Source organism: Panulirus ornatus, chromosome 46, assembly GCF_036320965.1.
Source record: "Panulirus ornatus isolate Po-2019 chromosome 46, ASM3632096v1, whole genome shotgun sequence".
In the NCBI taxonomy this organism is placed as follows: Eukaryota; Metazoa; Arthropoda; class Malacostraca; order Decapoda; family Palinuridae; genus Panulirus; species Panulirus ornatus.
The window spans coordinates 38,965,897-38,979,356 of record NC_092269.1 but is presented as its reverse complement, the minus strand read 5'-3'; the positions used below and the strand labels follow the sequence as shown (position 1 = coordinate 38,979,356).

The 13,460-nt window shown below is 38.0% G+C and overlaps 1 protein-coding gene across 5 annotated transcripts in view; it reads left to right on the top strand.

Annotated features, from left to right (window-relative positions):
• The window catches only part of LOC139763253 (multifunctional procollagen lysine hydroxylase and glycosyltransferase LH3-like), an 86,254-nt gene that overhangs the window by 67,624 nt on the left and 5,170 nt on the right, over nucleotides 1-13,460 (top strand). For 3 of the 5 annotated variants that reach the window (XM_071689181.1, XM_071689178.1, XM_071689180.1), the window contains 6 exons: nucleotides 2,581-2,706; nucleotides 4,980-5,118; nucleotides 6,070-6,252; nucleotides 6,502-6,606; nucleotides 9,700-9,852; nucleotides 11,054-11,182. In XM_071689181.1, the coding sequence (XP_071545282.1) occupies nucleotides 2,581-2,706; nucleotides 4,980-5,118; nucleotides 6,070-6,252; nucleotides 6,502-6,606; nucleotides 9,700-9,852; nucleotides 11,054-11,182 (835 nt within the window). Of the gene's footprint in view, nucleotides 1-2,580; nucleotides 2,707-4,979; nucleotides 5,119-6,069; nucleotides 6,253-6,501; nucleotides 6,607-7,880; nucleotides 8,010-9,699; nucleotides 9,853-11,053; nucleotides 11,183-13,460 lie in introns of all 5 variants that reach the window. The other 2 variants (XM_071689179.1, XM_071689182.1) reach the window with 1 other exon arrangement.

Sequence of the window (13,460 nt, the reverse complement as noted above, 5' to 3'; positions counted from 1 at the left end):
TCCACTCATATACACAAATATATATATGTATATATATATATATATATATATATATATACATAAAAAAGGCCACATTTGTTCACACTCAGTCTCTAGCTGTCATGAGTAATGCACCGAAACCACAGCTTCCTATCCACATCCAGGCCCCACACACCTTTCCACGGTTTACCCCAGATGTTTCACATCCCCTGGTTCAGTCCATTAACAACACATTGACCTCAGTATACCACATCGTTCCAATTCACTCTATTCCTTGCACGTCTCTCACACTCCTGTATGTTCAGGCCCCAATCTCTGAAAATCTTTTTTGCTCCATCCTCCATCTCCAGTTTGGTGTCCCAGTACTCCTTGTACCCTCCACCTCTGACTCATATATCCTCTTCGACATTCTTTCCTCATTCATTCTCTCCATATGCCCAAACCATTTCAACACACCCTATTCTGCTTTCTTAACCGCACTCTTTTTATTTCATCACATCCCTCTTACCCTTTCATTACTTGCTTGATAAAACTACCTCACACCACATATTGGCCTCAAACTTTCATTTCCAACACATCCACCCCCCTCCGTACAACTCTATCTGTAACCCATGTCTCGCAACTATATAACATTGTTGGAACTACTATTCCTTCAAACATACCCATTTCTGCTCTCCGTGATAACATTCTCTCTTTTCACACAGTCTTCGTTGCTCCCAGAACCTTCACCCCCTCCCCCACCCTGTGACTCACTTCTACCTCCATGGTTCCATTTCCTGCTAAGTCAACTCCCAGATATCTAAAACACTTCACTTCCTCCAACCCAATTAACTTGTCCCTCAACCCTACTGACCTAATAACCTTGCTCTTATTCACATTTACTCTCAACTTTCTCCTTTCACACACTTTTCCAAACTCTGTCACCAACTTCTGCAGTTTCTCACTCGAATCAGCCACTAGAGCTTTATCATCGATGAACAACAACTAACTCACTTCCCAGGCCCTCTCATCCCAGCAGACTGCATACTTGCCCCTCTCTCCAAAATTCTGGCATTCTGTAAACAAATTAAAGAGCCATGGGGACATCACATACCCCCGCCGCACAGACTGATATTCTCTGGCAAACAATCACTCTCCTATCTTTCTTCTCGTACACATGCCTTACATCCTTGGTAAAAACTTTTCACTGCTTCTTGGAACTTCCCCCCCACACCATATGCTCTTAAGACCTTCCCCAAAGTATCTCTATCAACCCTATCATATGCCTTCTCCAGATCCATAAATGCTACATACAAATCCATCTGTTTTTCTAAGTATTTCTCTTACTCATTCTTCAGAGCAAACCCCTGATCCACACATCCTCTACCACTTCTGAAACCGCATTGCCCTTCCTCATTCTGATGCTCCTTACATACCTTCACCCTCTCAGTCAATGCCCTCTTATATAATTTTCCAGGAATACTCAACCAACTTATGCCTCTTTGATTTGAACACTCACCTTTATCCCCTTTGCGTGTATTCCACCAATCCTCAGGCACTTCACCATGGTCCATACATAAATTGAATATCCTTACCAACCAATCAACGACACAGTCACCCCCTTTTTTGATAAATTCCACGGCAATACCATCCAAACCTACCGCCTTGCCGGATTTCATCTTCCACAAAGCTTTTATTACCTCTTCTCTTTTAACCAATATATTATCCTAGACCCTCTCACTTCTCACACCACCCCGACCAAAACACCCTATGTCTGCCACTCCATCATTGGTGCCTTTCACTTTCCTAAATGTTTAGGCCCTGGTGATTTGAAGCCTCTTTCTTTCCATCCTTTAACCTCCTTCTCACTCTCTTCCTTCCACTTGCTTCTTCCATTTTTGACACTTATATCATCATTGCTAGTCTCATTATTTTTCTTTGTATGTCCAGACCATTTCAGCACACTCTTGCCATCTCTCTCATTCGTACTGCACTACTATCCTCTTTTATTCCTTATGTGAATAACCTGTTGCACATCACATATTGCCTGCCGGCATTTCAGTTGCACTTGATCCACTATCTTTTGTTATTTTGCTCTCAGGGCTCAAGACTCATGTCCTTGCAACACTGTTGGGACAATTGTACCTTTAGACATACCCACCTTTGCCCTAACAGACACTGCTATCGCCTTCCCCCATAGTCCCTTCTCCCAAGCTAATACTCACTTCAGCCTCCAGCGTTCCATCTGCTGCTGTGTCTGTTCCCAGGTATCTGAAGTACTCCACTTCCTCAAGTTTCTCCCCTTTTAGCTTTACTCTCAAACCATCTTGTTTCACCTTCCTGTTGCTTTCTTCTTTCACACAGTCACCCAGACTCTGTCACAAGCTGCTGGAGTTTCACTCTTAAGTCTGCAACTTGAGCTATGTTATCTGCCTATTGTATAAGTTGATATCTCTCCCATATGCTGTCAACTTGCCCATTGCTTTGAGACCCATGCATTTACCTCTCTCACCATTCTGTCCATAAACTGACTAAACAACAATGGTCATGTTGATAGCAACAGGTTAAATCTTTTGCTAAGGCGTAGGAATGATACTTTAACTGTTTCTTCCTGTTCCACAGGAATGTTGTAGCACCAATGATGATTCGACCATACAAGGCATGGAGTAACTTCTGGGGTGCTATCACCCATGATGGTTTCTATGCTCGTTCTATGGACTACATGGAAATTGTGCAGAACAACAGAAGGTATTATCTTTGTAGAATGATTTCAGATTTTTACTATTCTCTCTATCTGTCTATGTCTCTTCTTCCCATTCCCTCTAGAAACTCTTTCAAGGGGGTAGCCACTGGGAAAGGTTCTCCATAACTGATGAACACCTGTGGTACTTCTTTGCCTTTAGTGCCTCAACCTTAATAGGGCACTGGCAGAAGGCAATGCTAATACAGTGTTTCCAGGCTCCTACCCAATGATCCTAATGACTATTTCTACCTCATGTTCCTGCTTAATGTTCAAACCTTCTACTTCTACCTAATGCTCCCACCTAATGTACCTACCTGATACATCCTTTCTGATACTCCTGCCTGTTAATGATGATACTATCCATTGCATCTACAATTTTGCCAAAAGGCAGGGCTAGCTTATAGTGATCACCAAAGGAAAATCTATATTTGTGAAGAATGAGTTATTTAAGTGTTGTCAAGTATTATATGTGACAAGGATAGATTGAATGTTTATGGACAGAATGCTAGCACTCCACATGTGGGTGAAGCAGAAAGAAAAGACAGCTACCTGGGACAGAGGAGTGCTACTTTACAGCCACTGACATGCTGGCTTTTTATGCTGCCAATACCAATTCTTCCAGCACCCAGGTGGGTAGTGATATGAATATACCTCCTTGGTCAGTGGCTGCCGATACTACCGATACCACAGCTCTCCCATCCCTTAGGATAGGGGAGAAGGAATACTTCCCATGTATTCCCAGCATGTCGTAGAAGGCGACCAAAAGGGGAGGGAGCAGGGGGGCTTAGAATCCTCCCCTCTCATTTTTGATTTTCCAAAAGAACGAACAGAGAAGGGGGCCAAGTGAGTATATTCCCTCTAAGGCTTGGTCCTCATTCTTAACGCTACTTCACTAATAGGGGAAATGGCAAATGTGTATGAAAAAAAATCTATGGAAAGGGAGCTGTGGTTTCAGTGCATTACTCATGACAGCTAGAGACAGTGTGAATGAATGTGGCCTTTCTTGTATGTTCCTGGCGCTGCCCCACTGGAAGGTGGGAGATGCCATTTCGGGTGTGATAGGGTGGCCACGGGAATGGATGAAGGCAGCAAGTATGGATATGTACATTTGTATATATGTATATGTCTGTGTAGGTATATGTATGTATACTTTGAAATGTATATTTATGTATATGTGCGTGTGTGGGCATTTATGTATATACATGTTTATGTGGGTGGGTTGGGCCATTCCTTGTCTGTTTCCTTGCACTTGCTAACGCAGGAGACGGTGGTTAAGTATGATAAAAAGTATAATATCAAATCTCACTCACCATTAGATGTTTTACCAAAATGAAAATCTGAATGATATATAACAAGATTTTCCTCAGGCCTCTAGTCACTTCCCACATTAGAGTTCACTTTCAAAAATAAGGATTCTTTCCAATATTTTCACAAATATGAAATGTGTGGATATTTCTGAATGTCTTGCTCATTCCTGAGCTTGTCCTTGTTTACTTTTCATATCCTTTCCTTTGCATTCTTCTTGATTAACACTTAATTCATCAATGCTTAGTTACCTTCAACTCCACTTATTTATATAGACTTGTGTATGCACCAGCCCTCTGTCAGCACAAAATAACAAAATGTTCCTCCTTTTCATTATACTAGGGACCCCATCTCTTGATTGCCAAATCACCAACTCTTGCATTCAGATCCCATACATTAAAACTGCCAAAGCACTCACTCATCCAAAAAATAATTCTTTCTTTTTCAGTCCTCTAGATACCAGGTGTATAAGCACTGATAGTCACCCACTTCTTGAAGTCTACTTTCACTATGACCCACATAAAACTTGAACTCACTCTCTCATACCCATTAACATAGTCCCACAGCTGGTCCATCATCATGAGGGCCACCCCAACCTTTGCTGTTACCTTCACACTAGTCCTATGCTTTACCTCAAGTATTCCCAGACCATTTATCCCCCTTACCCTTGAGCTTAGTTTTATTCATAGCTTGAAGATCCAGGTTCCTCTCTTGAAACATAGCACGTCTCTCCTATCTTCTCATTCTCGTTATATCCATTCAGATTCAGACACCATAGCCAGAGCCCTTGACAAGAAATTCTCCCTCCCTCTTCTCTTCCTGTTTTTGTAAATAACAAAAGAAGTAGGTGAGTTTTTCTGGCCCCACCTAATCCTGCCTTTGACACATAGGATATCCCTTGCCCCTGGGGATTGGGGACACCATGCATTTTATTTAATTGTCTGCTTGAATAATTTTTCTTTTTCCAACTCAGGGGGTTGTGGAATGTACCATACATCTCAAGTTGCTACTTGTTTCGGCGTTCAGTGTTTGATGGCCAGAAAGTGCAATCCTTATTCATTAGGAACATCTTAGACCCTGACATGGCATTCTGTGAGAATCTACGAGAGAAGGTGGGCTAGGTCACACAAGTAACATTTTTTGATGCAGTATTTCATTGTTTTTGTAGGATGTTTCTTAGTGGTTTATACTTTTCAAACACCTTTGTGTTCATAATTTTTAATTATAGTTGTAAGAAGACACTTAGTTTATGCTAACTTGACAGTTTGTTGGTGGCACAATAGTGGGGCAAAAAACACTTACATTGTACTATCTTGTTTTGCCATCAGCAGTTTACGCACCATCAGCAGATGAATAGGAGAACAAACATTAGCTTTTTTAATATTAGATATTTAAAAGATGTACTTCTTTTAGGAAGGATGAAATGATTATAGCAGTACTGATAGGTGGTGTTATTTAAGGAAAGAACAGGAATGGAGAAAAAGTTGAAATTATTTATTTGATGTGTTTTCAATTCTCATACCTGTTCCTTTTTATGGGATTCAGCATTTGTTTGTTAATAGATACATATCCTTCTCCTGATGTACATCTCCTCCCCCATATTTCTTTTGGAACTACTTTTGCATTAGGCCTCTTCTTTAATCCCTTTTGACTGCCAGGAACTATTATCAGTACAACAACAATGCCTCTGTATTTCTCATATATAGAAATAACTTGGCAACTGTATTCTTTCTCATTACCTATTGGAATTTCTTTAGCATTTAATTACTCTTTCTGGCTTACAATTATGTGCTGTGTTAGATGCTATTAATGTACCAGATAAGCCAGCAAGAACTCTTTCATTAACTTTTGTTCTCTCTGTTCTCTCTTCATGGCAAAATTTCATCATATTTTAACTCATCTCCATTGCTCTTTTCACTGTCCAGATTACTTAACAAATTTTCCATTAGTTGATCCTTCAATATTTCTCATTGTTTCTTCAAATTAAGGAAGACTTCATCATAATATTCTTCTATTTTTTCCAAGATATTTTCTTTATTATCAACCCATCTTTTTCTCCACAGGGTATTTTTATGTATGTCAGTAATCGTGTAGACTTTGGCCACCTTGTCAGTGCTGATAAATTTGACACCTCACGATTGTACAATGAATTGTGGGAAGTATTTGAAAACCGATGGGACTGGGAGGAACGTTATGTCCATCCCAACTACACTTCTGCTTTGGCTGAAAACACTACTTTGGAAATGGTAAGAGGTTTATTTGTCATAAGCTTTTGTGAAAATATATCTCACTCATGTTTCTGTTTCTGTTTTCTTGTCCTCAGTACATATGTCTTGGCCTGCTTCTTCCTGCTCTTCCTTTTATTCTTTTTTCATCTTAATGAAATGAATGATTGCTCTAAATGGTTTATAAATTCAGTATTTTATATTGTTCTGTGATGACTGCAAGATGCCTTATCCTGGAACCATGGAGTGACCTAATCTGTGTTTCTTCAGCCATGCCCAGATGTGTATTGGTTCCCTCTCTTCAAGGAACGTTATGCCCGGGAGATGATTGAGACTTTTGAAGGTTATGGCATCTGGTCAGATGGCTCCAATAATGTAAGCTGTTTATTTTTTGATTCACATAAATTCCATACCAGTATCACTCTGAAAACAAAAATCTCTCTATTACTGTTCTTTTATTATAAATTGTATTAAGTACTTTATTATTACCTCCTTAAAGGATCTTTTGAAGGTACATAGTACTGTATATCCCTTTTGGATCTTTTTGGTATCCCATTTGGATATGATAGGAGTATGTTTATGTTTTTCATGTATATGCTTTGCACTTTAATTGTAGAAGACTTCATTCATCATGTGCATTGTAAGGCTAAAATTACTTTATATATATATATATATGTTTTGTATTTTATAAGACTTCATTCATTGTGTGCTTTGGAAGGCTCAAAATTTACTTCACTCCTCATAGTGACAGCAAAATATCAGAAACACTCATTCACATAAATGAATACAAACTTTTTCCAGACACTTAATATCTAATAGTTATATCTAATATATCCAATATAATCAGAAGTAAGAAGATTCTTGAGTAGTAATCATAATCATAACCACGTCATTTGGTGACTGCAAGATGTATGTGAGGGAGGCATGTAAGGACACGGATAAGTAGAAACTCTTTTTCTGTGGCCACCCCTTGATAGGAGTCTTGATAAAGCAGATTTGCATATACTGCTTATAAAACTGTGTAAATAAATATCTATCTGTTAAGGTTTGATGAGGTCACCTATTTGCAAATTGGCAAATTTGCCAGAAACTATTGCTTTTATCGTTTAGAATATGGGTTTTCTTGAGCTTTCAATGAGACAACCATATTTTATGCACAAAGTTGTGCTTGACATAATGCTAAAGATATTCATACACATTTTTCTTTATAATTTTCTGTCTTGGTCATAAACAGTTCTCTGATTCATTACATGGATCGGGCTACAGAATTGCAAGATTTTCTCTAAACCTTTAAATTTACTAATTTATATTGCCTTTCCTCAAAATTTAACAAAAACACATGATTATACTAGAAATTATCTTCATGAACAACCTTGTTTGCTCCAGTTTTCTAAAACAAAGATCGTAACTTTTGTTTTTATACTCTTAATACCTCAGGTAAGAGTACTCAGAATGGGATCATCCATACAGATTCCAGGTAATGTAGATCAAGAACAAGGAGTCTGAAACATCATATAATCCTCAGAAAGTAGTACATATTAGGAAAGGAAAGGCAGGAAATTTGATTTAAACTCCTCAGTGCCTCAGGTCTGTACTACAATCGATGACTCCCTGATATAGCTTGACCTCTTCTCCTCATTCCTCACCAGCATAGGTACCGGAATGGACCACCACAGATAAACATTGAGAGTGTTGGACTTGATGCAGTGTGGCAAGAGATCTTGACCAAGTGGGTCTCACCAATAGCTATGAAGATCTTCAAGGGTTACAGTCGTTTTGTAGGGTTACAAAGACTCCTAAGCATGACAGTTAGCCATTGCTTGCACTGAGTGATATGGTGTTACTTTTACCTATTTGTGCATATGAATGAGGAAGGAGCTTTACACTACTGGTACCCCTCCTCATATCCTTGCATTTTTAATCATACAGTGTATGTACTTTTCTAATGCTTTCCAAGTATTTTCTCTTTGCTTAGCTTGTTCCTTGTTCCCATATCTGTTTCACTGAAGAAATTTTTCCTTACCTCCCCAACTGCACATTTTAGTTATTAAAGAAATGCTTCATGTGCATAGTTTTTGACTAACTTTCAGTTTTGCCTCTTTGTTCTGGATTCTCTTCTGATCTCAAAAACTTCTAGACTTTGTCATTTCCTCTTAGGCATTTGTATGCATATAAAGGAGTCCAAAGAAATTCAAACAGCAAAAGACCATTGGGTTCTTTCAAGGCTGTTTGTGATTGTGGAAGTTATCAAGAATTCACAGAATAGTGTGGTAAAAGTTAGACTACATACTGATAATTTAAACAGAATAACCAGCAAATTGTTATTTTGACTCTGGAGGCACAAATAATGATAGTCGTGGACTTAAAGGGAAGTGTTCATCAAGTCTGTGATTAGATGTGTCTTTAGTACCTTTAGTACTGCTTTCAACCACTCTAATTGGCAAGTCATTCCATGTGTTAACAATCCTATTGAGGGAAAAGTACTTCACCTCATTAGAGGTAAATTAGTTACCCATGAATTTGTATCCATTATTATGAGTTAAATCAGTTGGATCAAGTTATAGGTAACTTGATAGGTGAAGATTCTTAAAGCGTTTGATCATTTTGAATACTTTGATTAGATCACCTCTTAATCTTCACTCCATCTTTTCACCTCCTTGGTTTCTTCCTTTTCTTTGTTCCTTCCACTTTTGACCTGTATACTCACCTTTGTTACCTTTGCCTTTATGCAGTGGCACTATTCAGCCACTTCAGCAATCCTCAGGAATTTCACCATGATCCATATACATACACAGAAAATCCTAACTAACCAATCACCAAGACAGTCAGCCCCTATCTTAAGATGTTCATCTGTAGTACCCATCCATTGTACCTGGCTTACCACATTTTACCTTATGTAAGGCTTTCATTATCTCTTATCATTTCATCTCACCATTTGTCATTATTCTTTTATTTCATTTTTATATGACCCAAACATCCTACATTTGCCACGTGTCATCAAGCACATTCAACAATCCTTCTATCTTCCAGTAATCCTCCATCTCCTCTTCACTTCATCCCTTTCTCTTACCACCTCCTCATTTGTCCCCTCCACAGATGTTCTCATTCGTTCTTGTTCTTCCTGACATTTAAACGTCTTTTTTAATATTATTTTAGTTTCACTGAAGTTTTCTTATATTTGCTTACTCAGTCTTATTTGTCATCATTTTCAACTCTTGCACCTTTCTCTTGAACTCAGTTGATTTCTCTTTTACATCTCCTGCTCACTTGCCCTCCTACCTTGTAAGTATATGGTTGATGGCGTTGTTGGACTTCGCATGCTTATGGTTATGCTGCAAGTGAAAGTCATTTTCATTGAGTAGTCTTGTTAAAGAACAGGATGCTCCAAAGGAGTCCATCCTTTCTCTGCTACTAATTCTATTGTAGCCATTTGCATCATAGAAATTCCTCACTGTATTTGCATGACAGGACCCACGATTAGCTGGTGGATATGAATCGGTTCCCACAATTGATATCCATATGAAGCAATTGAATATGGATGACGAGTGGATGGAGGTCCTGCGGTTATATGTGCAACCAATGCAACTTAAGGTCTTCACTGAGTATTATAATGATGTTGGAGTAAGTAGTTATTCTGTTTGATAATTGTTTTAGAGATGGTGGTGGCTAGATAGATTGGAGATGGTAAAATTATTCATTGCCTAGTTGTATGGATTTTTGTGGCATGATGGCACATGCTAGTGGTGGTGTTGTTTTTCTAACTTAGGGATAATGGTTTAATTTGATGGTTCCCAGTTAATGGCAGTATTAGTTAGCAACTATGGAAATACAGGTGGAGATTTGGTGATAGCAGTAGGTTAGTATACAAATGAGGATGGCTAATCATCTTGGAGATGGTGATGGTGGTGATATGCGATAAGTTTGATAGTTTTGAAGTAAGGTTGGTTGTAAAATATACTGAATGCTAATAGTAGTTGTATAGAGATGGTTATGGTTTCATGAATTTTATGATGCGATGATGGGTTGGTGATGATTTGCAGTGTAGCAATATACGTTATTTAATCTTGGAAAATAGTGGTAGTATTTGTAATGACTTGGTTCTCTGGTGTTTCATAAGTGGTGATGGTTGCTGCTTGTTGGTAGGAATAACTGTAGTAGATTTGTTAGCATGCATTACATTGCAAATGGTATTGGCTGTTAAGCTGAGAATGGAGACCAAATATGATGACATTAGTCAACAATAACTACCTTCTTGTTTTGGTTCTTTGTTATGTGCTTTTGTCACTCCTAACAGGTAATGCAGTGAATGTCTCATTTTTTTCTGACGTTCCAGTGATTAATGTGGGTCTTCAATCTATGACCTAATCCCTTATAACCTAAAGTAGCTTAGTGCATGTTCCTGTGTAGCTTGATTGCTTAGAGTGGTGTGATGCATGTTCTTTCATGATTTTTGTTCCTTCATGATATCATCACATAGATTAGCGTAGTATTGTCCAATGCATGGCTTAAATAGCACTACAGATCATCATCTGTACCACTAACACAAGGTGTTTATTATGTTGAAAGATGTTTAAATCTTTTCTGTTTTACCTCTAAATTCTTAATGCTTTGTTGAAACCTCTGAATAGAGATTTATTCTCTTATATTTAGATGTTATACTTATATTTTTTTAAGTTTGAATGATGCATGGAACTATAGCCATGATATATATTGATTCTTCGATATTCTGCAAGATGAAATAGAGTACTTTGAATATGTATTACAAGCCATCATTCTCTTCCTTGATCTCACTAACATAAAAATTTTATTTGCATCTCTCCAGCCTCCTCGAGCTCTTATGAAGTTCATGGTCCGTTATAAGCCTGATGAGCAGCCTTTTCTCAGGCCACACCACGACACCTCCACCTACACCATCAATGTTGCCCTCAACCAGCCAGGAGTTGATTACAAGGTGAGTAGAAAATTAGTAGTATAGGGATTCATATCTATAGCTTCCATAAAGAAATTATAACTAGAATCTGAGAAGGGGTTACTACAGCATTTATAAGTCAGAACTACTGTCTTCCAAAAATTACCCTGCTTTTTGATACTCTACTGTTGCTGCTTATATTCCTCCATTTTTGATAGATGTGCTGCCACAGATAGATGTATTTATTAGGGAATATATGAATTTGAGTTTTTCTTAATGTAACACAACCATTTAACTTTTGATTGCATTTGCATCTTTATTTTTTCTTCACTTGGCATCCTGAAAATATTGAAGTTTTATGATTTGCAATGCAGTTCAAAACTGGGTGGCTGGTCGTTTAAGCTTCAATCGTATCAACTACCAGGGTCACTAAGGCCTCAAAGAGAAAAAGTTTTGATACCCTCTTCAAGTATTAAGTATTATGTATTCTTAGACCATGATCACTGTGTTATTAGCCCATGAAAAAACTGGACTATGGTTAACATATATTTGTTAGTCAATGATTTAAACTGATTAATGTTGTTCATAATCTTGGTATTAGAATATAAAGAGGTGCATTTAGAGCTTCTGGTAAGTCCACCATGAATTACAGATGAGAAAAACTTGGATTAAAGTATGTCTTTAGTCTTTAATGTACACCAAATAACCCTGCATGTAAGTATGTGTTTGCTGCTGAGAGGACTGAAGTATTTGACCATCCTAGAGTCGTCTAATCCCTTTACTGTATAAATGAACGATGCTATTAATGAGATGGACATAAATTATATTTAAAAAGTAGGTTTGGTTTCCTCTCTTGAAAGTCGCTAAGATCAAACTGAAAGAATTGGACCAAAAAAACAAAAGCAAGGTTGCTTCTGTAATATCAAGAAAATGAATGCCTTCACAATGATAATATTCGTGCAATCACTATATAATTGTGTTCTGATGGCTCAAAATGCAGTGAAGTTATAGGCTTTGCTGTAGTTATTAAAGAATAATCATTTAGTAAAATTATCAAGAGAATCTTCCCAGTTTATTACAAAGCTGTATGGTATTCAGGCTTCTTGTGAATTAGTTGAGCAATCCAATCACCTAAAAAGTTTACAATTGACTTAAGTTTCCAAATCGTACACCCAAGCTGCATTGCACAATCCTCCATTCCTTCCCATAATTCAAACAGTCTAAAATTGGATTATACGAATCTACTTGGGAAATAAGAGTGTAGAATTCTTCTGGTGTGCTGGTATCATCAGTAATGAAATAACATGCTGAAGCTAAAGCAACTACATTTAACAATCTATGTATGAGAACAATGCCTTAGTGACTTTATGGGCAGAATGAATAATTATGTTAGATGTCAGTGGCAAAATAGGTGGGACTTGAAAGTCAGAAGAATAATAAACTACACAGGGTAAAGAAAGGTGGTGAAGTATATTGTTCCTCCTTTAACAAGAATTGTCATTTGAGACAATTTTTTTTTTATTGTGTTATTCTATGTTGACCCATGGTCACTTATTGGAGAGGTCTGCCATAATATACGACACCTGTAAGTGCAATTTTAGACAACAGTATTAATATAAATAGACTGATGAACTTCAAAGGATACTAAGATATATAATTTAACATGTTTAAAGTTATTGGATATCTTTTAAAGGAGGGGGGAGCAATGCTATTTCCTTTGGGGCAGGGTATAGACAGGAATAGATGAAGGCAAGCAAGTATGAATATGCAAATGTGTATATATGTATATGTCTGTGTATGTGTATGTGTATGTGTTGGGGATGAGAGAGCTTGGGAAGTGAGTCAGTTGTTGTTCGCTGATGATACAGCTCTGGTGGCTGATTCATGTGAGAAACTGCAGAAGCTGGTGACTGAGTTTGGTAAAGTGTGTGAAAGAAGAAAGTTAAGAGTAAATGTGAATAAGAGCAAGGTTATTAGGTACAGTAGGGTTGAGGGTCAATTCAATTGGGAGGTGAGTTTGAATGGAGAAAAACTGGAGGAAGTGAAGTGTTTTAGATATCTGGGAGTGGATCTGGCAGCGGATGGAACCATGGAAGCGGAAGTGGATCATAGGGTGGGGGAGGGGGCGAAAATTCTGGGAGCCTTGAAGAATGTGTGGAAGTCGAGAACATTATCTCGGAAAGCAAAAATGGGTATGTTTGAAGGAATAGTGGTTCCAACAATGTTGTATGGTTGCGAGGCGTGGACTATGGATAGAGTTGTGCGCAGGAGGATGGATGTGCTGGAAATGAGATGTTTGAGGACAATGTGTGGTGTGAGG